The following is a 24641-nucleotide window of genomic DNA, read 5'->3' on the forward strand; positions in this document are numbered from 1 at the left end:
ACCTTCCTTCCGCTCTCGAATGTTTTCCTCCGATCGTTTATTTTCTCGTCGATCCTTCTCCTTTGTTGGATTGCCTGGAAGAAACCCTTCAATTTGGTCTCTTTTTTTGTAGAAATTGGCTGTTCACGAGGCCTCTTTGGAGCGAGTGGATCTTCCTTGGGCTCCAAAACGCGATCTTTCTGGTGTCCATCGCCGAATAGGTTATCTTTCTGAGCCTTTAGGTTGTTTGTTCTCTCTTTTGCCCTGGATTATTGTTGTAGTTGTTGATTAGATTCGAGGTTTGTTCCTTGAAATGCCGGAACATTTAGGGTTTCTTTGGGAGAGATCCGTCGTTGTGACGTAGCTTTTTCTTTGTGATTCCGCGGACTTCGTTGAAATTTAGGGCTTCGCACTTTGTAGGTCTCGCTGGAAGACAATCGAGGTTCTTAATTTTGAAGATTTCCTTATTTCCTTGGTGCTGATTGCTTCTTTTTCTTATAGCGCGGTGCGTGTGTTGAAATGTTCGTGCAGGAAGCTCAATCCGGCTATATATACATTAATAGATTGTCGATCGTGTTGCATAATTATAGAAAAGGAGTCTTTTGAGCGTGGCTTGTTGCATTATTCCGGTGGTTAAGAATTCGCAATGGGAGACCATGTAGTAGTTCAGCTGGATCATCTCATAAAGCCCGAGACTGTTGACGCGACAAGAGAAAATGGGCATCCAGAGTCGAATCCGTCTGCTCCATCTTTTTCGCAGGTGATTTCTGGCTTTGATAGGGACAAGGAGGATCACAAGGTGGCTGATGAAGGGGAGCCGCTCATTCAGACAGTAGAATGTCGCATATGCCAGGAAGAGGATCAGATCAAAAATCTTGAGACACCATGTGCTTGTAGCGGTAGTCTGAAGGTCAACATTTTAGCTTTCTTCCCTCAAGCAGCTCACCTTTTAAATCCTCCGACTGCTTTTTTATTCTGGCCTTTTTGTTATATATGATTCGTGTGCTAGTGGAGTTAATCTTGCATCTTTCGGTCATCTGCAGTATGCACATAGGACATGTGTGCAACGCTGGTGTAATGAGAAAGGAGATATAATTTGTGAGATCTGCCATGAGGTGGGTTGAAAGTTTGCTGTCTTTTCTTTTACTTATCATTTTGTGGTCCTCTATACATGGTTCCATGTGCTCTGCTCTCTTTACCATCGAAAAGAAAGGAGTTGTGTTGTGTGTCTTTAATTTTGTGAACGCTAGCATCTTACATGTATCTGATTTCTGTAGCCTGCTTTAAGGATTACTTTGCATTTGGTTTTCTGAGCAAGTTTATATATACTGGGAAAGTTAGGATTCATAATATTTGCTACTAGATCTTAATCTGGAAATTCCTCCACTACATGCAGTCATATAAGCCTGGATACACTGTGCCACCACGGGTTAATCCAGAAGAGACTACCATTGACATAAGGTAAGTTCTTAGTTATGTCTTGTTTGTTTGTTTTTAGTTTTCTCAATTGACGTGCCACCACCAGCATGTCTCATATTTTTCATCTATTGTGTATGCTGTTATTTGGATTCATCTGATTATCCTTTTGCTTCATACTCAGTGGAGGCTGGACCATCACAGGCACACCTTTGGATCTACATGACCCGAGGCTTCTCGCTATGGCAGCAGCTCAGCGCCATTTGCTTGAAGCTGAGTATGATGAATATGCTGCAACAAATGCTAGTGGTGCTGCATTTTTCCGCTCCGCAGCTCTTATAGTAAGTTCTTATACCGTAGTCGGAATCAACCAATTTCATAGCATAGACTATAGAGTATGAAACACTAATGCTTAGTCAAGACTATGTGGCTGGTCTTATGAAATAAGAATTGGGGAATCTCAAGTGAGAAATAAAGGCTCGTAGTCCTTATGTTCTTTTCCGAGAGTATACCAGCAATTCTGGTCAGTTGTTGTTGTTCCTTGTTTCCCCTTAGCTTTAGTGAGGAGGGAGAAAGTGGCTTATGCATGCTATATTTGAGTATTTGATCTGTAATTATAATCATGTTTTGTATTTGGTATTTTTATTATATTACATAACTCTGGGAAGATGGACATAAGTATCACAAAGTGGTTTCACTTGACTGTACAAGGAAACTGTATATTGCAGTATTGTCTGACTAATTCTTATGACAGAGTTTACTAATTTTGTTTTGAGACATCTATATTGATTAGGTTTTCCTGCTTATTTTAGTTAATGGCTCTTCTTCTGCTGAGGCATGCATTGGCCATAACGAATGGTGATGACGAAGATGATGCTTCAACTATATTTTCTGTAAGTGTGGGATGGTTTGTTTTTTCCTTGAAGTTCATGCCCATATGTTGTTGTTCTTTGTTTGCCATGGTTTAATCAGTTGAAGTCATATTTGATTTCTGCTGGATGATTACAGCTGTTTTTGCTACGGGCTGCTGGATTTTTATTGCCATGTTACATTATGGCATGGGCTATAAGTATTTTACAGCGGCGAAGGCAAAGACAGGTAAAATGGCAAGATTTATGCATTTTGCTTTTGCTTTTGTTTTTGTTATCCAAAGTAACTAACCTTTGCTCATTATTGCATCGTCTTTTGTCGTGCATACACTGGAAGATCCTGTGAGATCATTGATTGTTCTTATGGAATTTGTTTATTGTCTTGAATGATCCAGACATTGTAGTAGCACAGTAATTCATTGATGCAATTTTGAGTTTGACACTTCTGTTGCTTGTAGGTGAGTAGTAGTTGCAGGTTTGGAGACAGCTTAAAATAGGTTCAAAAAAGAATTAAGTAACTTATTGTGTTCAATGTCTATCATCCAATACCGCTAAAATGATATCTTTAGCATTGACTTTGTTGAAACAGATATGCCCTTATGTTTAATGGTAGCTATCCATGATAAAAACACTTCAGTGCTGCATAGTCCTCACAAGTTGCAAATACAATGAATTACTTCTCATGTATGCAGTTTATTGTTTCGATGGGTTGCTTATTCTTGTTGCAAATTAGTTTTTTGCATATCAAAAGCCTTAAATTTAAGTTTTGGATTAGCTGAATTTCGTTTACCTAGTTCAACATTATTTGTATAATTGAACTATTGTTTCAGAGCTTCAAACTTATAGGTGATTATGATAAATTGACATTGATCTGATTATAGTATCTTTTGCTTCCTGTTTTATTCATTCTTTCTGATTAACTTATTGGATATCAAATTATTTTCATTACAATCTTTCACAGAAGATGTTGAGAGATTATGTAAGCATAATTATTTTTATCTTTCTATATTTGGTTGTTCCACTTTCTTTATGTAGACTGCTAGAATATGCAACCTTGATCAATTTTGGTTTTCAATAATTTTGTTTTAACAAAATTCTCTTCTTGTTTGCTTAATATGCTGTTTCTATTTTATTGTTTATTTATTATATTCTTTTCTCTTTTTGTTCTGAATGACTTAAGTGGCTGAATAAGATAAAGGTATTTGTTGATCGATAATGTTTTGGTTCTATCTCGGGTACATATCTCGATTCTTTTTTGTTCCTATTACATCTTATTGTTAGGTTTGTTTCACTTGGTTTTTAAAGGGTGCAATACTTGATTCCAGACACAACTGAAGCTGTCAAAATATTAAGGTTTCTGAATTAAGTGTTGACTTTACTATGCACTCTGAACCATCCAGGTTGGTCTGCCTGTCCAAACATGGTGCTGGTTGCTGACATGGCATGACATGTTTGCCAGATCAACTTGTGCTGATTACTTGCATACCTCATACTTGCTGTTTTCTGTTTTAGCACATTATTTTCCTTTTTCATGTCTTTTCACAGGGATGCACTGTTGGCCATGTCAGGCTGTGTCCCAGGTATCCTTGTCCAGATAATATTGGTGCTCTTCATGAAAAGCCATTAGAATGGGTTATACAAATTGTATAACCCATTATAATGAAAAGTCAACTACTCTTGACTTCTATACAATTTGTATAACCAATTATAATGAAAAGAATGGGTTATACAAATTGAACCATGGCAATGTTAGGCTTAGCACTAGAATGACAAATTGAGTTCTAATGATTAATAGCTACAGAGTCTAACAAAAGCACAAAAGAATGATTATCATACCAATGCAAATTAAGGTTTTCTTTTGTTACTCTAAGGTGTACTAGTTTCTTTACATGCTTCAGAAAATGTGTCCAATAACTATGTGGGATTTTTTATCATTTAGTACCTATATTGTATATCCTTGTGTTTTGTCTGACCCATTTCTTGTTTTGGACCAGGAAGCAGCAGCGTTAGCGGCAACTGAAGTGGCATTCATATTGCAAACTGGACAGGGTAGGGGCCTGCATTTCACAATCGCACCTGAATCACCTACTACTCCACAGCAAGAACCACAGGAGTAGTTTCCCTCCTTTTGATGTTCTAAACATCAACTATGCGGTGAAGCAACTGAGCTAGTTGGGGTCAAAGGGAACTGCTGGACATCTTTGTTCTACTTTCCATAGAGTTTGGATTTTGTTTCATGTGCTGAAAAGAAGTGACTGCAGGTTATCAGACCACCTCTACATTGGTGACAGAGATGGGGTAGGTTCTGTTGCCCAGCATGGTCCACAATGTTTGTATTTTGTATCTCTTGTCATGCTGGATGTGACCTAAAAGCTCCTTGTAGTGATGATTTGGTGGAAAGAGTTCCAGTATTACTTGCAAAGAATTCATCTAGATGTGTGCCATGTGACCTAAAAGTTCCTTGTAGTGATGATTTCGTAAGAGTGCCAATATTACTCGCAAAGAATTCATCAAAATGTTTGCCGTCAGTTCTTTGTTCATAATCTTTGCTGTGGGCATCTGCGTTAGCCTACAAAGAAGGATTATTTTCATATTGAGAGATCCTTGGGTGAAAGATTCTTGTGCAGTTACTGCCTAACATTTGTAATCCAGTTTATGCGAGGTGTAATCTTGCAAAGATGGAGAAGATAAAAAGCCCAATGGAGTTAAAGAAACACTGGTATGTTTTTGATTTGAATGCTCTCATTGTGTCAGATTCATTTGACTGTTTCTGCTATGCAAGCTGATTAAAATCTTCTCTATATTCTTCCCTGATTAGATTGATCCACTGTGTTCACGAGCTGTAAAATTTTCCAAATTAGATAGAAATATTAGTTCAAGAGATAAAATAGCTTGTTTACTACAAAAACGCAGTATACATCATGATGGTGGAAGAATGATTATCAAGTCTTCCACTCAAACTGATAAACTTTGGGTTCACCCTTTTCTGATTACTCTTCTCACTGGTTCTTTTATCTCCATCATGATATTTATAGATGTTAACTTTGGTTGCCATACATTTTATCAAGAGCAGCTGGTGTGTGCCACCATGTCACTAAACTAGTCTTCAAGCATATGCAAGCCTTGTCCTAAGCATCAAGAGTCACATCACTCTCTAAATTAGCTCTTGAGTAGTACAACTAATAAGTACTTTCAGCTTCAAAAACCATGGCAATTCACCCTTTTTTTCTTCTCTTTCCTTTGCTCTTTTTTTTTATCAGCAACCACAACCCTGTGGGCTCCTCTTGCTTGAAACCCTCCATCTGTCTTGCTACCATATTGTCTGAGAAAGCAGATCCCTGCATAATCAACACATGCATGCCTATAATGATCACCTGTGATGAACATCCCAACAGTGCAAAAGGGTGACTGTGAAAAGAAAATGGGTGTGTTTCTATTTGCTTGCTGAGCTATAAATCTTTTGCTGATGGAAGATAATTTCCAAGAACAATTCCTCAGAAAAATAAAAACACTCAAAAACTTATCATGACACCTTTTTGAATTCAACAACGACAAATCTCCTGTTAAATGCAGTTGATATGTGATTTGTGATAGAAAATATGGCTTAAGGCAGTAGGAAAACCACTTTATAAAGCCGAAGACACTGTTGCTGCTCTTTTGCTTTAGTACAAAGTAGATCCATGGCAAGCTTTGGCTTGCTTAGTAGCTTGGACCATGACCAGTCCAAAATCTCCATGAATTCCCACTCATTTCCCTTTCTATAAGTTCATGAGTGGTGCTTCAGATCCCGCCCACCGCATGCAATTGTGCTGCTTGGCATGTAGATTCAGAAAGGAGAGAATTCACATAGAGAGATGTGATCTCAAACAGAGTGCAGTGAGCTTTCTTTAATTGTTAAGGGAAGCTGTTAAAGTGGAAGAAGATTGCAGAATGGAATAAAGCAAGGCAGCTTCCCAAGGCCAACATTCCACCTCTCCATCAGTCATATCAGAAGCTTCTAAACCAGCCTTATTGGACTGCTGCAGTATGATCGAGGTGGATCTGTGGATTTCTTTCCCCTGTGTTCTGGGACCCCTGAGAGGCCGAGCTTTTTCCCTTTATAACCAAATCCAAACAGTGATAAGCCATGGAGAGAGAGTGAGAGAGAGAGAGAAGATAAGAACAGGAAAGCATCGGAGTCACTTCGTTGTTGCCATTGCTGATCCTCCGCGAGCAATGTCATCTTATACCTGCAAGCTCTTCGTCGTCCTCCTCCTCCTTTACATCGGCCTTCTGGCCAGTGAAGCGGAGCTGGTCTATGGACTCGGCACACCGCGTTGGACAGCAGCCAAGAAGCCGCAGGTGGCCAGAGGCCATCACGTCGCGGACCGGGGCACCAAGAAGCGGCTCGTCGGCGCTCAGATGAGCAAAAGAAGAGTGCGAAGAGGACCGGATCCCATCCACAACAAAGAGCTGAATCCAAAGAAGCTTCACTGGTGAAGCAAGAACACACTTTGTCACTGCCCACCTTTTCCTCTTCATCCTCTTCCGCTGCTTGTCTTGTCTCCTCTTCTGGTCTTGACGTATGAGATTGTGTTGTACAGAGGTTCTGCATTTGCCTCTCCAGTGTCTTGGACGTAGGATTTGACCTTGGTTTTGATTCATGTTACTGTTAATGGAGAGAAATAGTAGTGGGGATGAACCGACATCAGATCCACACGCATTTAGTGCTCAGTGTGACAACTCATTGAATACGTCGATGGTCGTAGTGGCGGTGGTGGTGGCGGTGGGGAGTCCACCATAGTGGGTGCACTCCCACCAGTTCGTTGCCTTCACCGCCGGTAACTCGACCTCCATCCCCTGCGCAATCCGTTGCCCACGGGTAGTGAAGCACCACGCGTCGCGGAACGATCGGTTCCGTCCGGTTCACTCGTGGCGGAAGGGATCAGCTAATCCCCCAACGACCAACATCCTGCGTGGGCGCGTTTCCCACGGTAGATCGTACGGTTGGGAGGCCTCAGACTTCCTACGTGGCAGGTAATGGTTGGATTTTCATCCTATTCTTTGCCCAGAAACCTGTATCCGATCACGCCAGAAAGGCAGGGAATCCCCTCGGATACACTTTTCCCTGGATGAACTGTTTCACATCGGACACTAAACAGCATAGAGCAAGACGTTTCGATGTTCTATTGCCGGATTACCCGATCGAAACTCCTACCGTCTCTGAACCGAAACAGCTGATCCGACACAGGCGCTGCAACCCCACTCCGTGACCGGACTACCATGCTTTGTTACCAAATAAAGCACGCGCAAAGATCTTATTGTGCACACCGTCCCCACGTACGATCGCATAAATAAAACTACACGGACGACGATCCGCCGTCCATTTTTAATCTCGTGGTCGTTATCTGGTTGATCACGGTGATCGATCATTCGCATAAAGTTTCTCTGCGGACGTAGAGGTGATGCAGTGGGAGACAGCGGGGAAAGGGCGCATCCAAAGGCTGACCGAGGACGACGACGCATGTCGGCGACATGGGCATGGATGGGGCATTTAATCGTCGTCAGTGGTCGAAACTCGACTCCAAGAAGCGGAATTGTTCGAATCCCGCAGTCCGTTTCGGTCGAGGAAATGGTGGCGGATAAGGAGGCTTTTTAGGGCTCTCCCTCCCTCCCTCTCTCGCGGCCGATCCCAGATCCTCTTCTTTTGTTGCCCTTTGAACCGGTAAGACGACGGTGCAATCTCCACCTGCATGTTCATCTCAGCCTCCTCCAGTTTGTGTTACTTTTTCCTGAGTTGTTCTGTTTTCCTTTTATCCATCGATTTGAGCAGTTCAGGAGAGAGATTTGGTGTGGCTTAGTTGGGGAGAAAGGTGGTAACTAGCGGGTTTGTAGTGATCTGGAATTCCAGAATCACTTTAAGAGCAACACTACCTTAGCGCTTGGATTGCTTGGAAGTTGCTAAGTTTTGAGATTTTGCCTTAAATGAGCCATCTTAAATATGGATTCTCTTTTAAGATGTAGAATCTTGTTTATGCTTTTTGAGCTGATGGTTCCCGTTCGGGATATGTATGTGCCTTTGCTCTTTCAGTAAAAAGGATAATATTTAGCGAAATGAGTCACTATTAGTAGAGAAAAGACGCATTTTGAGATGCAGGATTTCAGATACTAGTTGCTAGTTATATGTTAATCTAGAGAGTTCAAGTGCCATTAGTATGATGTTAGCTCTTCCTTGATAATAATTTGATTTTCTTAGCTCAAACAAACAACACATTTTTTTTACTTGTTTTTTTTTTCTGGGAATTAATACATATTTTTTGCTGTGATCTGGATCTGTCTATATTTCTGGTAAAGAACTTAATTGGAGTTGATTTTTCTGCTGGGATTTGATTAATTCTTAGGACATCTCTCGGGGAAACACCATGGCCATAAAGTCGAATTCAGGCGAGGGAAGGACTAGAAGCTCATTATCCATAATTATTGTGGTTGGTCTCTGCTGCTTCTTCTATATTTTGGGTGCATGGCAGAAGAGTGGCTTTGGCAAGGGTGACAGTATTGCACTACAGGTTACTAAGCAGACAGAGTGCACAAACTCACCCAATCTAAATTTTGAGACCCACCATGGTGGATCAGGCAGCCTGAAGGATATTGGCGATTCAGAAGCCAAAACATTCAAGCCATGTGGTGACACATATACCGATTACACTCCTTGCCAGGACCAAGGGCGGGCAATGACCTTTCCTCGAGAGAACATGATTTACAGAGAGAGGCATTGCCCACCCGATGAGGAGAAATTGTATTGTCTTATACCAGCACCTAAGGGGTATGCGGCACCTTTTCCCTGGCCTAAGAGCCGTGATTATGTTCCCTATGCCAATGTCCCTTACAAGAGCTTGACAGTTGAGAAGGCTGTTCAGAACTGGGTTCAATATGAGGGCAATGTATTCAGATTTCCTGGTGGAGGGACGCAGTTCCCTCAGGGTGCAGATAAATATATTGACCAACTTGCCTCTGTTATTCCAATTGATAATGGGACTGTCCGAACTGCACTAGACACTGGTTGTGGGGTATGCATCATCTATCTTTACATTTCTGCTCTCGGCTTATCTTTGTCATTTTGTCTTGATAAAAAAATTTGTTCCTTAAGATATGTAATTTTGAAATTTTAGCCATTGCTATAATGGTGACTTTGTTATTCATTAATAATAGGTGGCAAGTTGGGGTGCATATTTGTTGAAAAAGAATGTATTAGCCATGTCATTTGCACCAAGAGACTCTCATGAGGCACAGGTGCAGTTTGCACTAGAACGTGGAGTTCCTGCTGTTATTGGCGTTCTTGGATCAATAAAGCTTCCATACTCATCTAGATCCTTTGATATGGCTCATTGTTCAAGATGCTTGATTCCATGGGGTGCAAATGGTGAGAGCTAATATGTAGTAGTCTTCCTTCTTTCTATTTATCTAGTTCATTTGTTTGTTCTTCGCGGAAGCTCCATTGTCTGTTTGATTCTGTCACGTTTCTCACATGTTTTTCTTTCTGTATTTTCTTTCTTCAGATGGAATTTACATGATGGAGGTGGATCGAGTACTCAGGCCAGGCGGTTATTGGGTACTTTCAGGCCCTCCAATCAACTGGAAGAATAACTATCAGGCATGGCAGCGTACCAAAGAGGATTTGAAGGAGGAACAAAGGAAGATTGAGGAAATTGCTGAACTTCTTTGCTGGGAAAAGGTTTCTGAGAAGGCTGAAATTGCCATTTGGAGGAAGAGAATAAATGCCGAATTGTGCCCAAGAAGGCAAGATGAAACCCGCATAAATATATGTGAATCCGCAAATCCAGATGATGTCTGGTAAGTTTTGTTTCTTCTCTCACTATTGCAATTGTACGATAAATGCAGATCTTGAAATTTTGGGTTGGCTGCAGTTATGAAGGGATTTTATAGAAGTGGTGATTTCCTCTGAAACTTGTATTTTGATCTCCTCAGTAAGCTGGTTAGGAGCTACAAGTAAAATTACTATAATAGCAATATTTTATATATGAACACTTGAATTGTTTGTACATTTTATCCTCTTTTTTTTTTTTCCCTTTTGCTCCTCTTGTTAGTAATGTGAACAGTCTAACTTCAGCTAGACATGGATATGAAAATGAATCTTCTTAATTTCTGTTCATGTTGTCAAATGTGAACCATATGCCAAATGGGCTTTTAGTTCATTTATTTTGTGTAAAGAGTAATAGTTTAAACTTTAGATCCCCATAAATGAAGCCATAAAAGACATCTCACTCTGTGTATTACTTTTCTTGATATAAAGACTGCTCTCAAGGGTTGCAACAACGAAAATAAGCCATAATGTTCCAACTATCTGGGGTATTTCATGGATTTTTTTCCCATCTTTTAGCTATAGGTAATGCAATAAATAATTAAATCAAGAAAATTTAAGTCTCCTTTTGTTATTTTTTAGTATTAGTCTTTTTAGGTCTCTCTTTATCCGTTCTTGTACTAGTAATTCTAAGAGATCATCAAACTCCAGCATTTGTAAGTCTCCTATGAGCATATTCATATAATTGTAGACGGTATGTCACATTTTATCCTTTATCATGGTGGCCACTAATTGTTATTGGATGAATTTTTTTTTTTATTCTTGTAACTTTGGTCGTAATATTTCTATCCAAGTTACGCTAACTTTTTTGTATAGATTGTTTCTCAACCATCCAATATACCAGTCCGCAAACCAAAGTTTTGTTTTTAATTAGTTTTGTGTAGCTTCTCTTTTAGTCTAAGGGGATTGGTCTTAAAGAGTAAATGCATTTATGTTTGCAGCTCCAGTGAAATGGGATTGTAAATTTTCAAGATATTATGATGTTTCTTCAAGTTGACTTTATTTGTCTATATATGTGTTTATTCCTCCTGTAGTCTCACCACATTTTGATAATCTTAGGTACAAGAAGATGGAACCTTGCATAAATCAATATCCTGAGGTTAATAGTCCGGAAGAGTCTGCTGGAGGTGAATTGAAGCCTTTCCCTGAGAGGTTAAATGCTATTCCACCTAGAATAGCCAGTGGTTCTGTACCAGACATCTCAGTCAATTCTTATCAAGAAGACATCAAACAGTGGCAAAAGCATGTTAAAGCTTATAAGAAAATCAACAAGTTACTTGACACTGGAAGGTACCGCAACATAATGGATATGAATGCAGGATTGGGTAGCTTTGCAGCAGCAATTGAGTCTCCAAAATTATGGGTGATGAATGTTGTTCCTACAATTGCTGATATATCCACATTAGGTGTTATATATGAACGTGGGTTAATCGGCATATACCATGACTGGTATGTATTTGCTTAATGCTTTCTTATTGGGGATTTGAATGCTTAAAGAAACAAGACTGAGAAATTTATTATTGCTGTCAACTTGAACTGAGAAATTTATGCATATACCATTTATGACTCCACAACTATCCAAAAACTTTATATCCTTATTGATGACTTACAGTCAAGTAGCTAATTTTGCAATATTGGTTTTGTTTCTCATGCTTGCTTGTTTCATTGATTTATCACATGTTTACCTAAAGTCATCCTAATATTTTGAATTGTTAGCTGAACTTAGGTCGAATATTGTACCTTCTTCTTGTTGGCTGTTACAACATTACTCTTATCATCCAAGTCATGATCGATGTTTCTTTTCACCAGCAGAAATCAACTTTATGCTTAGATAAATATAATTCAAGGCAACTGCACGTTTCCTTGGTGGACTGGAGATCTAGAAGTCCTTTAACTGTTTAACATGTATCTTTGGGAATGTATGGTGCTTATATTAAATGTGCCTATTCAAAGCATGCCCTTTCATCTCCAATTATTTAATTATCTTGAGCATTATTTAATTATCTTTCCTAAGTTCTTTCTTCTTTATTTAGCAATTTATTCCTTGACCCCTATCATGAAGTGTTCTGTCTTCAATATTGAACTTTTTCTACTTGATGTAGGTGTGAAGCTTTTTCGACTTACCCAAGGACGTATGATCTCATACATGCCAATGGTGTTTTCAGCTTGTACGAGAACAAGTAAGCTTAGTAAGGTTTCTTTTTACTATGTAATCATATGATAATTTACAAAGAACAAGTAGGCTTAGTAAGGTTTTTATTCACCGTGTAATCACTTGATGATTTACACAAACACACAGCTGGGTGTATCAATGAGCCAAAACTAAGTTTATATATCACAGTTGCTTGCTGTGCATCAATCTACTGGTATGTCTTATATGTTTATGCGCAATGACAGATGCAAAATGGAAGACATTCTTCTAGAGATGGACCGAATTTTGCGTCCAGAGGGTGCAGTCATTTTCCGTGATGACGTTGATGTCCTGTTGAGGGTAAAGAAGACCGTTAGTGGCATGAGATGGGACACTAAGCTGGTGGATCACGAAGATGGCCCCCTCATTCCCGAGAAGATATTGGTTGCTGTAAAACAGTACTGGGTTGGCGGAAGCACAAGCAAGAAAGAAAAAGAATGACATTGTGGAAGTCAGCAGCATTTCCGCATACCTCTGTTCCTCGAAATAGCTTATACTGGGGCAATCTACCATGAAGTCAGCTCCCTGCTTTCGACAACTGACTTAAAGATCAAGGAAGAACTCCTTGACTGGAGTTGAAACCATGTTTTTTTGCTTATAGGCCTATAGTGGAAATTCCTATTCATAGAATTTCCTTCATCATCCTTATCTTTTCCTTATTTTCTATATATATATATATATATATATATATATGTTGTAACATCAAATTTACCATTGACAGCTGCTAGCGTCTCCTTTTGGTCATATCTCTAGTTAAGATAGGTGACAAGTTTACTTGCAGTGTTTAGAGGAACCTACTGGCTTTTGGCTTCTGGCAATGCTTGTGATTTGTGGATCTTTAGGGTTCGTCTGTAGATGGCAACTGGAGAATACACCAAACTGCTTCCTACTTATTGGATAGCTGTATTTTCTTTTTTGATGTCATCAATAAGATTGCTTTCCATTTTTCAGAAACCCAATGTTCCTCTATTGACAGTGACTGCATGGAGAATCAGAAATATGGAAGAAATTATGGAGCAGAATTGGCACAAGGTAATATTAGTGGAAACAAAGTGTAGAAATCTCATCATCAGAATTTTCCATCTATCATTTCTCTTATGGTAGAATTATATATACATGTTCTATTGTCTCACTGTCATTTAATATTAATAACATTTGTACTATAATATATATAATTCTCTATTTTCAATACAGCAAACAGCTAACTCATTGAAAGGGCAAAAAAAAAAAGGAGGTGGGGAATTTGAAACCTATCGAGTCTACGCGCCGATATCTTATAGAGGCCCCCACAGACCTGAAGCCACTTGGGGTGGCAAAGCATTTCGGGTATGGATCTTGGGAGTTTCTCCGAGCGCATTCTTATCCCTCATCTCATGTAGTGGGGCCCTGTGAGTTCGGAGATTCCAAGTGCGAGTACGTTTCACCAAAAGGCATCTCTGCCGTCCATCGGGAATGGTAGTCATTGATCGAACGGACGATAAGGCCGATCGTTAGGCCTGCCAACTTCGGAAACGGATCGGGTGAACTGTCTAACATCCGCACCCGCTGTGATCTCCGAAACTTCACGTGCCGTAACGTCACCTCGTAAAATTCTAACTTTTGATCATCCGCCATCTGCATAGATAGCACGGCGGTGACTCCACGGGAGGTGACGAGATGTCATAGATAGCACGGCGGTGATTCCACGGGAGGTGACGAGATGTCAGCCTTTAGAAAGAAGCCACATGGCCGGTTTCGCTTTAGGTTTAATCACCGGCGGTGGCTAAAACCCTCCCCCTCTCTCCGCCTCTCTCGCTGTCGCTACGTCTTCGTCGCTTTGGGAATTAGGGTTAGGGTTTTGGGTGTCGGGGATTTTGTGAGCGGCGAAGATGGTGGCGGACAAGGGGAAGAAGTCGAAGGTGGAGGAGGAGGCCTCCGATCCCATCGACGGCGAGCTCGTGCTCTCCATTGAGAAGCTCCAGGAGATCCAAGATGAGATCGAGAAGGTAATGGGCTCTGTAATATCTTTTTTTCGTTTATTTTTCTTCATCGTGAAGCATCAGATTGCGACTCGGTGTTGTATCCTTGATTGCTTAGTTGTGGCAATCATTCTAGTACAATGATTGAATCGCTTTGCGCTTAACTCTCAGGTGTCAGCGTAATTTTGTTGGAAATCTTGGAAATCGTAGTTCATTATTGGGAAGTTTTATTTATTTATTTTTATTTCTCATTTTGTTGCATCGTGTCTCAAGACTCTCAACAACATGAAATTTGTTTAAATTTTCATTTTTTTAATGCGAGTTCAGATTACATCGTTGTGTTAAGTATTTTATGTTCAAACATTTAAGTTTGCTGTTTGTTTATTCAAATGGCAGTGCAATTTAGATTCGAGGTCAGAATCTATCTTTGTTCATGTAATATGACAGACGAAAGAAGGATCTCAACAATTATATATCTCCTGTTAGAACCTTCAAATTGTGAAAATTTATATCCTGCTTTTTGCATATTAGCTGCTGTCAAATATTTGTATTTTTTTTCTGGTTCAGTCAAGCTGTTGCCTGTGCAGTCTATATGAAAACCATTATATCATATCTGGATAAAATTGCAAAAAAATGCTTGTTGTTTCAAGCATTTTTGGAGCAGTATGTGGTATAATAGTTCTCAATTTCTTTATATTAAGGCCAAGTCAGTACAATACCTTAACATCAGAGATCTTTCCCCAAGAGTCTGTATCTTTTATAGTTTATCAGTTCTTCTGGTGCATTCTTGATTTCTTTTCTTTCTCATATCTTAGCATATTTATGTTGTATAGGTGAATGAGGAGGCAAGTGACAAGGTCTTGGAGGTGGAACAGAAATATAATGAGATTCGCAGACCTATCTACAAGAGGCGGAATGAGATTATTCAATCTATTCCAGATTTCTGGCTAACTGCAGTATGTTATGAACTTACATGTTTTCTTAACTTTCAGATATGTTGGAAACTGAAACGTTGCCTTTTTGAATTAACTTTCTTGAGTTATTTGTGTCTACAGTTTCTGAGCCATCCAGTTCTTGGTGATCTTCTAAGTGAGGAAGACCAAAAGGTCTGGTGTTTGTGCAACTTAATAGTTAAACTTGGCAGAAGAATTCATATAAAAGTTTTTGTACATATTTCTGAATTTACCACTTTTCTGTTGGTAGTTTTTCAATTTTTTTTGACGAGTTCTGTAGCATCTTGCAGATCTTCAAGTACTTAGTGTCCTTAGATGTGGAAGACTCTAAAGATGTGAAGTCGGGCTACTCCGTTACCTTTGTGAGTTAACTTTTCTCTTTGCTGAGCTATATGTTCTATGCCTAACAATTGAGTTTATCTTGTATTATCATTCTCAGCATTGTGTGTTTTTGTATGCGTCCAGAATTTCTCCCCAAACCCATATTTTGAGGATGCAAGCTTGACAAAGACATATTCCTTTTATGATGAAGGAACAACTAACATAACTGGCACAACAATAAAGTGGAAAGAGGGAATGGTATGGACTTTTCAGAATTATTTTGAACTACCTTTTTAGCTTACTCTTTCCATTTTATGTATCTTACATTTCTTTACTCATTTTATATGAAGAATGTTGCCAATGGTGTTGCCCATGAAAAGGAAGGGGGTAAGAGACCCTTAGCCGAAGAAAGGTTAGTTTTTGTGTTGCCATACCTTGTATCTTAATCCTTTGCCATGTAATGATCTTGTAATTATCATATATCAAGTAATCTGTTATTGTGGTTTGGTTGCCAAGTTTTCTTTACTCAGATACTTGGCATGCAATTAACTGCACCTCTTAGAGAACATTATTCATGGGTGATTGTTTGTATGCCTTACTCTTTCTCAGGCTCCATTCTTGCATATATTTATAATTCTTTTCGGAACTTTATTTTAGTGCCTCTTTGTTGTATTTGAATTTCTACTTGTAGCCAGTGATTTAAAAAGCTTTAGACGCCAAGGTCCAAAAACGTCCGAGGCGTTAGGTGCTCGCCCGAGCGAAGTGAGATATTAAAATATTAAAATATATAATATAATTAATAAATATAATTATTTAAATATAAATATGATATTAAATGAAAAAAATCTTGCTGAATCACAATATCACATTAACAAAAAACTCAAAATTCAAAACAATAACAATAATTTCAAATAAATAAAAATTAGTAGTATTAAAATCAAAATAATATATTATTAATCTAATAAATAAAAAATATATTATTACTAGTATATAGTTAATAGTATACTGTTAATATACTGTTAATAGTATACTATCGAGTCGATGTGAGAAGAGGGAGTAAGAGTAACAGTAGCGGCGAGTAGCGCTAGCGGCAGCGATGATAGTGGCGAGTAGCGGTAGCGGTAGCGGAGGCGTAGTGTAAGAGTAAGACTAAGGCTGCTGATTGAGAGAAGCGGCAACGGCAGCAGGAGTGTGAGCGGCGAGTAGCGACAGAAACAGCAAGCAGCGATAGTGGCAGCAGAATCACGAGCAAGGTTAGGGTTGGGGAACTTGCGAGAGGGATGCTAGGAGGCTGATATCGGTGCTTTAGTTGGTTCGATTGAACTAGCTAAAGCACCGGAGACTGAACCAGACGTAAAACGCTGGTTCGGTCGCCTGGTTTAACCCGGGCGCTCGCCCAATGAACTCGGCACTTGGGCTCGGGCGAGCGCCGCCTGGGCGGCGCCTCTTTGAAGCGAGGCGCCTGGACATGGAGCAAGGCGCTCGGGCCTCACCTCGTCTCGCCCGAGCATCCGAGCGTCTATTGAAATCGCTGCTTGTAGCACATCTGAACTTCATAGATTGATAAACCATATAGACAATATATTTGCACAAAACTTGTGCTTGTAGAATGATATGCAGCTTGCATATAGACTACAGATATGATGAGAGAAGAACAAAAAGATTTTTTTTTACTATTTAATTTTCTTTGATTTGCATTATTTCTTAGTACACGTAAATTGATGATCTTTTATTATTTGTAGCAGTCGAAAGCTGGAACACATGTAGAATCCTATTTATTGCTTATTCAAAGTGTGAACATTTCTTGCTCATCCTATATGCTAAGCGTTAGATACAGAATTCTTTTTACACCTTTTTATTGTTAGCAATCACTAATGTACTATACATTTAATACCTGAACATGGTAACTTACAAGATCAAGCAACAAACAAATCAAGTTCACTGGAAAGCAATTTTATTTTTTATTCAAAAATAAAACTTTGATGTGAATTTCCCTGCAACATCGTTGAGACAAATGAATTTCAGTTGTTTTAGTGATTTTAATCTTTTGTTCAACCTCCTTTATGCCGAGGAGATGAAGGTCCCTCAAGTAATTGAGGACTTATTTTGGAATTTGGAATCCTAATTTTGACATGATTCATATGAATATATGAGGCAGTGCTTTATAAAGTTGCTTGATCTTTAGATATATATATGCATATATTGATTTTTTTTTATCAAATTTGGTACACTTCAGCTTGGAGTTTAGAGCAAAATAGTAAACAAGTCTGCTAGCCTAGAAGATTCTGATGTTTCAAAGGCCTTGATGTGCTGATCTGGAGATCCCATGGTTGTGATTTGCTTCTAAAATATGATTGAGTCAGATTAGTGTGATATTCAATGACTGAACTGAAACAATTGCTCAGCGGATGAAAATTTTGTTTGCCTTCTAATGGAAAGAAACCAATGATTAAATGATTTTTTGAGAACACAACAGGGTATTCGTGGAATTGGGAAGAGAAAATGAGAATGGACCTGAGAAAATAGTTATAAAAAAACATAGGAAAGAGAAGAAGGTGGCCAATGTTTTCTCAGTCAAAAAGTTAACTGTTTGCAATCTGATGGATACTATAAAATGGCTACTCCTTGTGTAGAATAACCATACAAACTTTTGCTAAACTAGGACTATAGTTGACAGAGGAAAAGAAACTACAAGCATGTTCATTTATAAAATAATATTCCAGTTTCCAGTATTTTTTTTTAAGAAAAACAAAAACTACAACGTGTTTACTAACTGAAGATAGGAAAGTCTTTCATTTGAAAACACTTTTTTTAGTTTTCAGTGTTGTATAGGCTTTCCAAAATATTTTTAATTTTTGAAAAACTTGGATTATACTTTATTATGTTGATGTCATTACCACTGTTGTTATTGTCACTATCATGATCACTGCCAATTGCCATCACCAACATATCTACTATCACTACCACACCATTGTTGTTGCCACTTCCACCAGTATTATTATTACTGCCACCACAAACCCACCACCATTCTCACCAACTTAATCATCATCGAAGTACTACCACCATTGCAGTGCAACCACCGGCAACCACCATTGCAATGTAACCACTGGTAGCCAATCATTGCAATGCAACCACCGCTACTTTACCATCATAGCAATCACGATAGCGCCATCTATTGCCACTGCCACTATTGTGCTACTGTGATTGCTATCTCTAGCACCACAGCAATGAAAAACTATTTTTTTTTCAAAGTCTTGGCTTATACTTAATAATGTTGATGTTGTCATCATTGTTGCTATTGCCACCATCATTACCATCACATAGTTATTGACGGTGCCTCCACCATCGTCATCACCCCTTCTACCACTATAATTATTATTGCTACCATGACCCATTTACCATCCTTGCCAACTTAATCATCATTGAAAGGCTACCACCATTGCATTGCAACCACCATTGTTGCACCACCGGATCAATCACTATAGGATTATCTATTGCCACTACCACTATTGTACTACTGCATTGCTATCTATACCATAATACAGCACTATTGGGGCAGCAGCCACCTCCATGGCCATTATATTGCTACCTCCAGTGTTGACGCTGCCACCACCATGAACTCGTAGGCCTCCACCATACCGTTAACTGTGGTCACTGCCAACATAACCGCCACCATTGACATCACCATTTCTTGCTATTGATGCGGTTATAACCATTGCTATCGTTGCCACCACCACCAACATAAATTGAGGGTTAGAAATGAAATTGAAATCAAAGATGAAATTTGAAAACAATAGTTTTTGAAGTAAACAATATGTATGATAATATAACTGCTAGTGTTAGAACTATAGAGGATGGGGATGTGTCTAGTGAGTTTCCTATTAGCATAGGATTGCACTAAACATCTGCATTAAGTCTCTACCTTTTCACATTGATAATGCATGAACTTACTAGTCACTTACATGATAGATCTCCTTGATGTATGTTATTTGCTAATGATATTGTCTTAACTGATGAGAGCCTAGGTAGAATTAATTATAAACTTGAGCCATGAAGACAAGCATTATAAACTAAAGGTTTTAGATTAAGTAGGACTAAAATTAAATATATATAATGCAATTTTAGTGTCTAGAAATAGACAAGAGAATATATTTAAATTTGATGGACAAGAAGTTCCTTTAAGTAAAAGCTTTAGGTATCTTGGATCAATTATTAAACAAACTAGAGAGATCGATGAAAATATTATTCATGAAGTAAAAATAGAATGGCTAAAATGGCAAGGGGTGTTATGAGTCTTGTGTGATCATCGAATACTTTTTAGATTAAAAGAAAAATTTTATAAGATAGTTGTGAGATCAACAATGCTTCATGGATCTGAGTGCTGGGCAATTAAGAAAAAAAACATATACAAAAAGTTTTTGTTGTCGAAATGAGAATGTTGAGATGGATATGTGGAGTTACTAGGAAAGATAATAAAATAAATATTTTTATTCATGAACAATTAGGTATCGTTTTGATGGAGGATAAGATAAAAAAAATCATTTAAGATAGTATGAATGTGCTCAAGAGACCTTTGGATGTAATAGTCAAAAGAGATGAAATAATTAATGTTAGTGGTACGAGGAGAGGTAGAGAAAGACCTAAAAATATTTTAATAAAAACTATAAATAAAGATTTAATTATTCTAAATTTAACTAAATATATGGCTCTTTACATATCTCAATAGTGGCAAACAATCCATATAATCAACCTCAAATAGTTGGGACTTACGGTTTTGTTGTTGCTGTTGTAGTTTTTGAAATAAAGAAGGGCTAAGTCATGGTAGATTGTTGCTGCATTATTTTTGTGCTACACTAAGATGAACTTATGACTAGTAATCTAGCCACCATACAATACAACTTGGATTAGTAAATGGCCTGTCATAAGTTAATAAATTTCACAACAACCAAATGAAACATTCATATTAACCAAATTGACTATGTACTTCATGCAAAGCCAACTTTAACTAATACTCAACTACTCAATGATTCCAACTATATTTTATCATAAACCATCTTATGTGGTTTTTTAACTTAATAGTTGTTTTCTGGGGCTACAACCGAACTGTATGGAAAGTTCAGGCACAGTAATGATAATTTTTACCAGTGGATACACGTAAACTACTCTTGTTGGTTCTGAACAGGGGAAAAATTTTTTTCTTAGCTTCTTCTTTTTTGTCGTGGTTAGGAAACAAGAGATTATTTGTAGGTAGTTTGGTTGAGGGAGTAATAATTTCAAATTTTACCCAAAAAATAAACAATTATTTCTTATCTGGATTTTTTCCCCAGATAAGAGGTATTTGAAATTAATTATCAGCCACGAATTACAAATTATTGAATTTCCTTTGGACCCTGATTTATAATAATATTTTTCCTTATCGTTGTATTTTTCCGGAGATACTCTTTATCGAGAGGCAATTCTTAAATAAAATTTGGTGCTATGTGCATTATTTATCCTTGAATAACAATCAATCTTTTTATTCCACAAATACCAAAGAGGGTCATGCATGATTGCATTATTATTGACCAGCTGATGTACTTGGTATCAGTCATTTGAAGAACTAATTTGTAAAGCATGTGCTTATGATAATGGTTTGCTTGGATTTATTTATTTATTCTTCTATGATCTTGTTTCCATTGCATCAACATGTGAGGATAATTATCCATTTGGGTTTATTTGATTATTGCTCTATGCTATTGTCAGTTATTAGCTTATAACAAGGATTTGCTTATTTATCCTAATTTGTACTCTCTCCTATCTTGTACAGCAGCTTTTTTTCCTGGTTCAGTGAAACTCAACAGAAAAATCTCACAGAAGGGTTTTCTGATGAGGTGAGTTTTTGTAAAGATCCAGTTTGACAGATTCTTAATCATTTGCTTATGTTGAATGAAAAGGATTGTATCTCTGATAAGCCGGCTAGCAAACAATGATTTGGTTCTTTATGATGCCTAATGGCATTGTGCTGATAATTGCTTATTTAAGTGATAGCACTTGTTTTTGAATTTGTCAATTGACCTCTATCTCCTCTCTCTTTTCTCTGTGTGCATGTGTCTGTGTGCATGCATGACACTTCTTTCACATGAATGGAAATGTTCTGTAACCTGTTTACATTCAGGTGGCTGAAATAATAAAAGAAGATCTGTGGCCCAATCCTCTGAAATACTTCAACAATGTCAGTCTTGTTTCTTGAATTATGTTCTTTTACATTATAATATACACTCTTTACATTCATAGTATGCCTTTTGCTTAACAATGCGACAACAAAACTGAGCTGCTATTTTGTCCTTGGTGATGCAGGAAGCCGATGAGGAAGATTTTGATGGTGATGAAGATGATGACGAGGTCTCTCTCTCTCTCTCTCTCTCTCTCTCTCTCTCTCTCTTCTTGCTGTGTGCAGTCCAGAATCCCAGCATCAAGCCTCTCATGTCTCAACACAATAGTTGTCCAACTTCAATGAAGCCATATTTTTTAGTCAGTTTTAAGAAAAACTCCGAAAAGTACATCCCATTAAGCTATGTAATTCTGAGTCAGATATATGAAATGCTTTGAAAAGAATTGCATTACCTTACCTCACATGATGCTGAAGGAAGAAAGATGCTGTTGATGCAATGCTGCGCAACCTATTGACTTCTCAATTATGTCACTTCCAAGTACTGCTGGTTAATATCTGAGGCAAAAGAAAATGATGCCTATTATTTACATTGCCAGTAGAAATATAAGAACAAAACAATTTGCTAATTGCAACAGTTTTTTTTAATTTAGAACACAATTAACTCTCACTAGAGTCAGATAAATAGAAGGTCTATTAATGAAATATAAAAATTGCAGAAATATGCTTTATAGAAGTTTGCAATTTCTTCTTCACAGTTGTCATTTAATGCAATGTCCTTTTTCCTACTGAGTAATGTCCTTTAATGCAATGTCCTTTTCCTACTGAGTAACTCGTGACTGGTGGAGACATGTATAAGATCTATAAAAATGGTATGTTTTCAAGCAGGTACTTTTGGTCTTAGGATCGGGAAATACCTATGTTCTTTTTCAGATGACAAAGATATGTTTGAATGCCTATCTTTATCATTCTCAGAAGTCCTTTGATTTTTTTCCCACCACATTCAAGAGATGCAGGCGTGCTATTCAGCTGCGAAATGTCTGCATCTTTAATATGAAATATTTCTCCCATCTCATTGCAACATCTTCTTTCCTATTAATAACATCTTCTTTCACAGCATTCCTTTTCCTCAGTTAATGCGGTCTAAAGTTGTGATATATTTGTCATTGCAATTTGGTTTCTTTTGTGAGCTTCATGGTTGTTAGTTCCGGTTATCTACATTTACACTAACTAGTTGAGAGGAGCCATTTTGCTTGAGTTTTTGGTTTTCAAGTAGTTTCATGGTGGTAAATTTTGTTATTTGTTGCTATTTATTAACCCTAATGGTGCTGGTGAGTGGTGAATGTTTAGTGGTGTTCTCTTCCTAGTTTTAGTCTTTGAGTTAAACCTACTGTTAAAAACCTGACTAAATGAAGCTGACAAGTCGGCTTGCGGGTACAAGGACCAGGTATGGATTTAGGGCATCTATAAGATAACTTAGCCTGTAATGAAATTCTTCGAGTAACTTGTCATGGAAAATTGACTATTAAATCCTTGTTTCTGGTTAAGATCATGGGCATCTGACCACATGATTAAGCAATCAAGATCATATCCTGTTTCTTTTGCTTGTGTAGATTTTGTTTGTAATTGACAGGAGGTGTCATTACTCATTTGCTAATGCTGTACATATACATATATATATTTTGTTAACCACTAAACCACCGACTGTTGATCAATGTGCCAGAAAGGGACCGACTTCGACGACGAGGATGAATCAGGGGGAGACGAAGAAGGCGACGGAGATGACAACTAAATTAGTAATAGCAAGGGCTCGCAGAATTGCAGCAGGACCAGAATATATTGTGCATGGACATCCTTTTTTGGGCATGGTTTGTCTAAGGAGCTCTTCCATTATCTATATGCTCAAAACTTTGAAACCTCGACGACGTCCGGAGTGGCCTTCTTTCTTCTTTTTTGGTTCTTGTGTAGAGCATTTTGGTCATCTCCTGGGCATTAATTATGTGTTACTCCTTTGTCCTTGTTATCGTAATCATAATCAACTTCATGACCTATGAATGTTTTGTTGCATGGCTGTCAGTGTCTGAGGACCGAGTGATCCTTCGATTCATGTTGAGTGAAGCTATTTAGAGTCCAAGAAATGTGATATGGTAGGAACAAAGAATGCTTTGAGGATCGTGCACTTTCACGTATCAAAAGCATTATTATATTTGTTCATAATAGTTCCATTTTATTAATCCCGCATTGGATGGGGATTGCAATTTGATTAGCATATATAACCTTTCCACTATTCTTTTCGGGACTACAAATTTAATCATCAGTCTTGACGATATCTTCTCCAAGAGGAGAATAAAAGATTTTATGATATAAAGATTAGGGCATGGCTGAATAGCTTCTTTCTCTTCTCTTGGGACTCATTTAGTTACTTAAAAGTAGATAAAATTTTGTATTTATTCATAAATGTTGGATGGATGTACTATCAATAACTCGAATTTAAATATTTTAATATATTTTTGGATCAATGATTTTATTAAATAATTTTATCCTATCGAATTGAAACTTTATAAAAAATTATTATTTATAGCTTCACTTATGCTGATGTTTTTTTTTTCCTTCCTTATATATGCTTGCAATTGCCACCTGCACATCTTGTCATCATTGATGCTTTCTACTATCGATCATTGCCCTTAGCCCAAGTACTCCGTCACAAACGAACACCCTCACTCCTCCTAGGTTGTGTTTTCCGGAGCTCGTACTTCCACCTCATTCGTTGTTCTCTCAAAATTATCCTTTAAGGAGATGAAAATAGAAGACCTCATTCGTTGTTCTCTCAAAACTATCCTCTAAGAATATGAAAATAGAAGAAGAAAAGAAGTCGGAGGAAGAAAAAGAAGAGGATGAGAACAAAGAATAAGTGGATTAGGAAGAAGAAGAGGAGAAATGATATTTAT

General features: G+C 38.0%; 3 protein-coding genes across 11 annotated transcripts; all 3 read left to right on the plus strand.

Annotated features, from left to right (window-relative positions):
• The first annotated feature begins 13 nt into the window (after nt 1-13).
• LOC135595892 (uncharacterized) lies at nt 14-4689 on the plus strand. 6 transcript variants are annotated; one of them, XM_065087365.1, is made up of 9 exons: nt 14-200; nt 309-421; nt 511-889; nt 1023-1094; nt 1376-1440; nt 1580-1736; nt 2208-2288; nt 2404-2493; nt 4259-4689. In XM_065087365.1, the coding sequence occupies exons 3-9, from the start codon at nt 626-628 to the stop codon at nt 4379-4381; spliced, it is 852 nt and encodes a 283-aa protein (XP_064943437.1). In that variant the 5' UTR covers nt 14-200; nt 309-421; nt 511-625; the 3' UTR covers nt 4382-4689. The 6 variants fall into 6 exon arrangements, with proteins under 6 accessions (XP_064943437.1, XP_064943440.1, XP_064943436.1 ...); XM_065087368.1 differs by having other exon boundaries at nt 383-421; XM_065087364.1 differs by having other exon boundaries at nt 14-421.
• A 3042-nt stretch (nt 4690-7731) lies between these two features.
• LOC135595895 (probable methyltransferase PMT2) lies at nt 7732-13267 on the plus strand. Its single transcript, XM_065087371.1, has 7 exons — nt 7732-7968; nt 8645-9310; nt 9453-9663; nt 9800-10094; nt 11182-11571; nt 12225-12302; nt 12520-13267. The coding sequence occupies exons 2-7, from the start codon at nt 8666-8668 to the stop codon at nt 12752-12754; spliced, it is 1854 nt and encodes a 617-aa protein (XP_064943443.1). The 5' UTR covers nt 7732-7968; nt 8645-8665; the 3' UTR covers nt 12755-13267.
• Nucleotides 13268-14069: 802 nt separating this feature from the next.
• On the plus strand, nt 14070-23742 carry LOC103968616 (NAP1-related protein 2). 4 transcript variants are annotated; one of them, XM_009381893.3, is made up of 10 exons: nt 14073-14298; nt 15105-15227; nt 15327-15377; nt 15515-15586; nt 15690-15803; nt 15896-15957; nt 21355-21415; nt 21700-21756; nt 21882-21926; nt 23417-23742. In XM_009381893.3, the coding sequence occupies exons 1-10, from the start codon at nt 14182-14184 to the stop codon at nt 23483-23485; spliced, it is 771 nt and encodes a 256-aa protein (XP_009380168.1). In that variant the 5' UTR covers nt 14073-14181; the 3' UTR covers nt 23486-23742. The 4 variants fall into 4 exon arrangements, with proteins under 4 accessions (XP_018674272.1, XP_018674271.1, XP_009380168.1 ...); XM_009381892.3 differs by having other exon boundaries at nt 14074-14298; nt 21352-21415; XM_018818727.2 differs by lacking the exon at nt 21700-21756 and having other exon boundaries at nt 14070-14298.
• The last annotated feature ends 899 nt before the right edge of the window (nt 23743-24641 follow it).

Source organism: Musa acuminata, chromosome BXJ1-10 (assembly GCF_036884655.1).
Source record: "Musa acuminata AAA Group cultivar baxijiao chromosome BXJ1-10, Cavendish_Baxijiao_AAA, whole genome shotgun sequence".
Taxonomy (NCBI): domain Eukaryota; kingdom Viridiplantae; phylum Streptophyta; class Magnoliopsida; order Zingiberales; family Musaceae; genus Musa; species Musa acuminata.

What these genes read in the sequence shown, in the direction of transcription:
- LOC135595892 (XM_065087364.1), top strand. Translation starts at nt 626, where the DNA reads ATGGGAGACCATGTAGTAGTTCAGCTGGATCATCTCATAAAGCCCGAG. An exon ending in TCCGCTCCGCAGCTCTTATA is followed by an intron (nt 1,737 to 2,207) that starts GTAAGTTCTTAT and finishes TGCTTATTTTAG; the next exon opens with TTAATGGCTCTTCTTCTGCT. An exon ending in ATGCTTCAACTATATTTTCT is followed by an intron (nt 2,289 to 2,403) that starts GTAAGTGTGGGA and finishes GGATGATTACAG; the next exon opens with CTGTTTTTGCTACGGGCTGC.
- LOC103968616 (XM_009381892.3), top strand. Translation starts at nt 14,182, where the DNA reads ATGGTGGCGGACAAGGGGAAGAAGTCGAAGGTGGAGGAGGAGGCCTCC. An exon ending in AGACCCTTAGCCGAAGAAAG is followed by an intron (nt 15,958 to 21,351) that starts GTTAGTTTTTGT and finishes TATCTTGTACAG; the next exon opens with CAGCTTTTTTTCCTGGTTCA. An exon ending in CTCTGAAATACTTCAACAAT is followed by an intron (nt 21,757 to 21,881) that starts GTCAGTCTTGTT and finishes TTGGTGATGCAG; the next exon opens with GAAGCCGATGAGGAAGATTT.
- LOC135595895 (XM_065087371.1), top strand. Translation starts at nt 8,666, where the DNA reads ATGGCCATAAAGTCGAATTCAGGCGAGGGAAGGACTAGAAGCTCATTA. An exon ending in GCAAATCCAGATGATGTCTG is followed by an intron (nt 10,095 to 11,181) that starts GTAAGTTTTGTT and finishes TGATAATCTTAG; the next exon opens with GTACAAGAAGATGGAACCTT. An exon ending in TTCAGCTTGTACGAGAACAA is followed by an intron (nt 12,303 to 12,519) that starts GTAAGCTTAGTA and finishes GCGCAATGACAG; the next exon opens with ATGCAAAATGGAAGACATTC.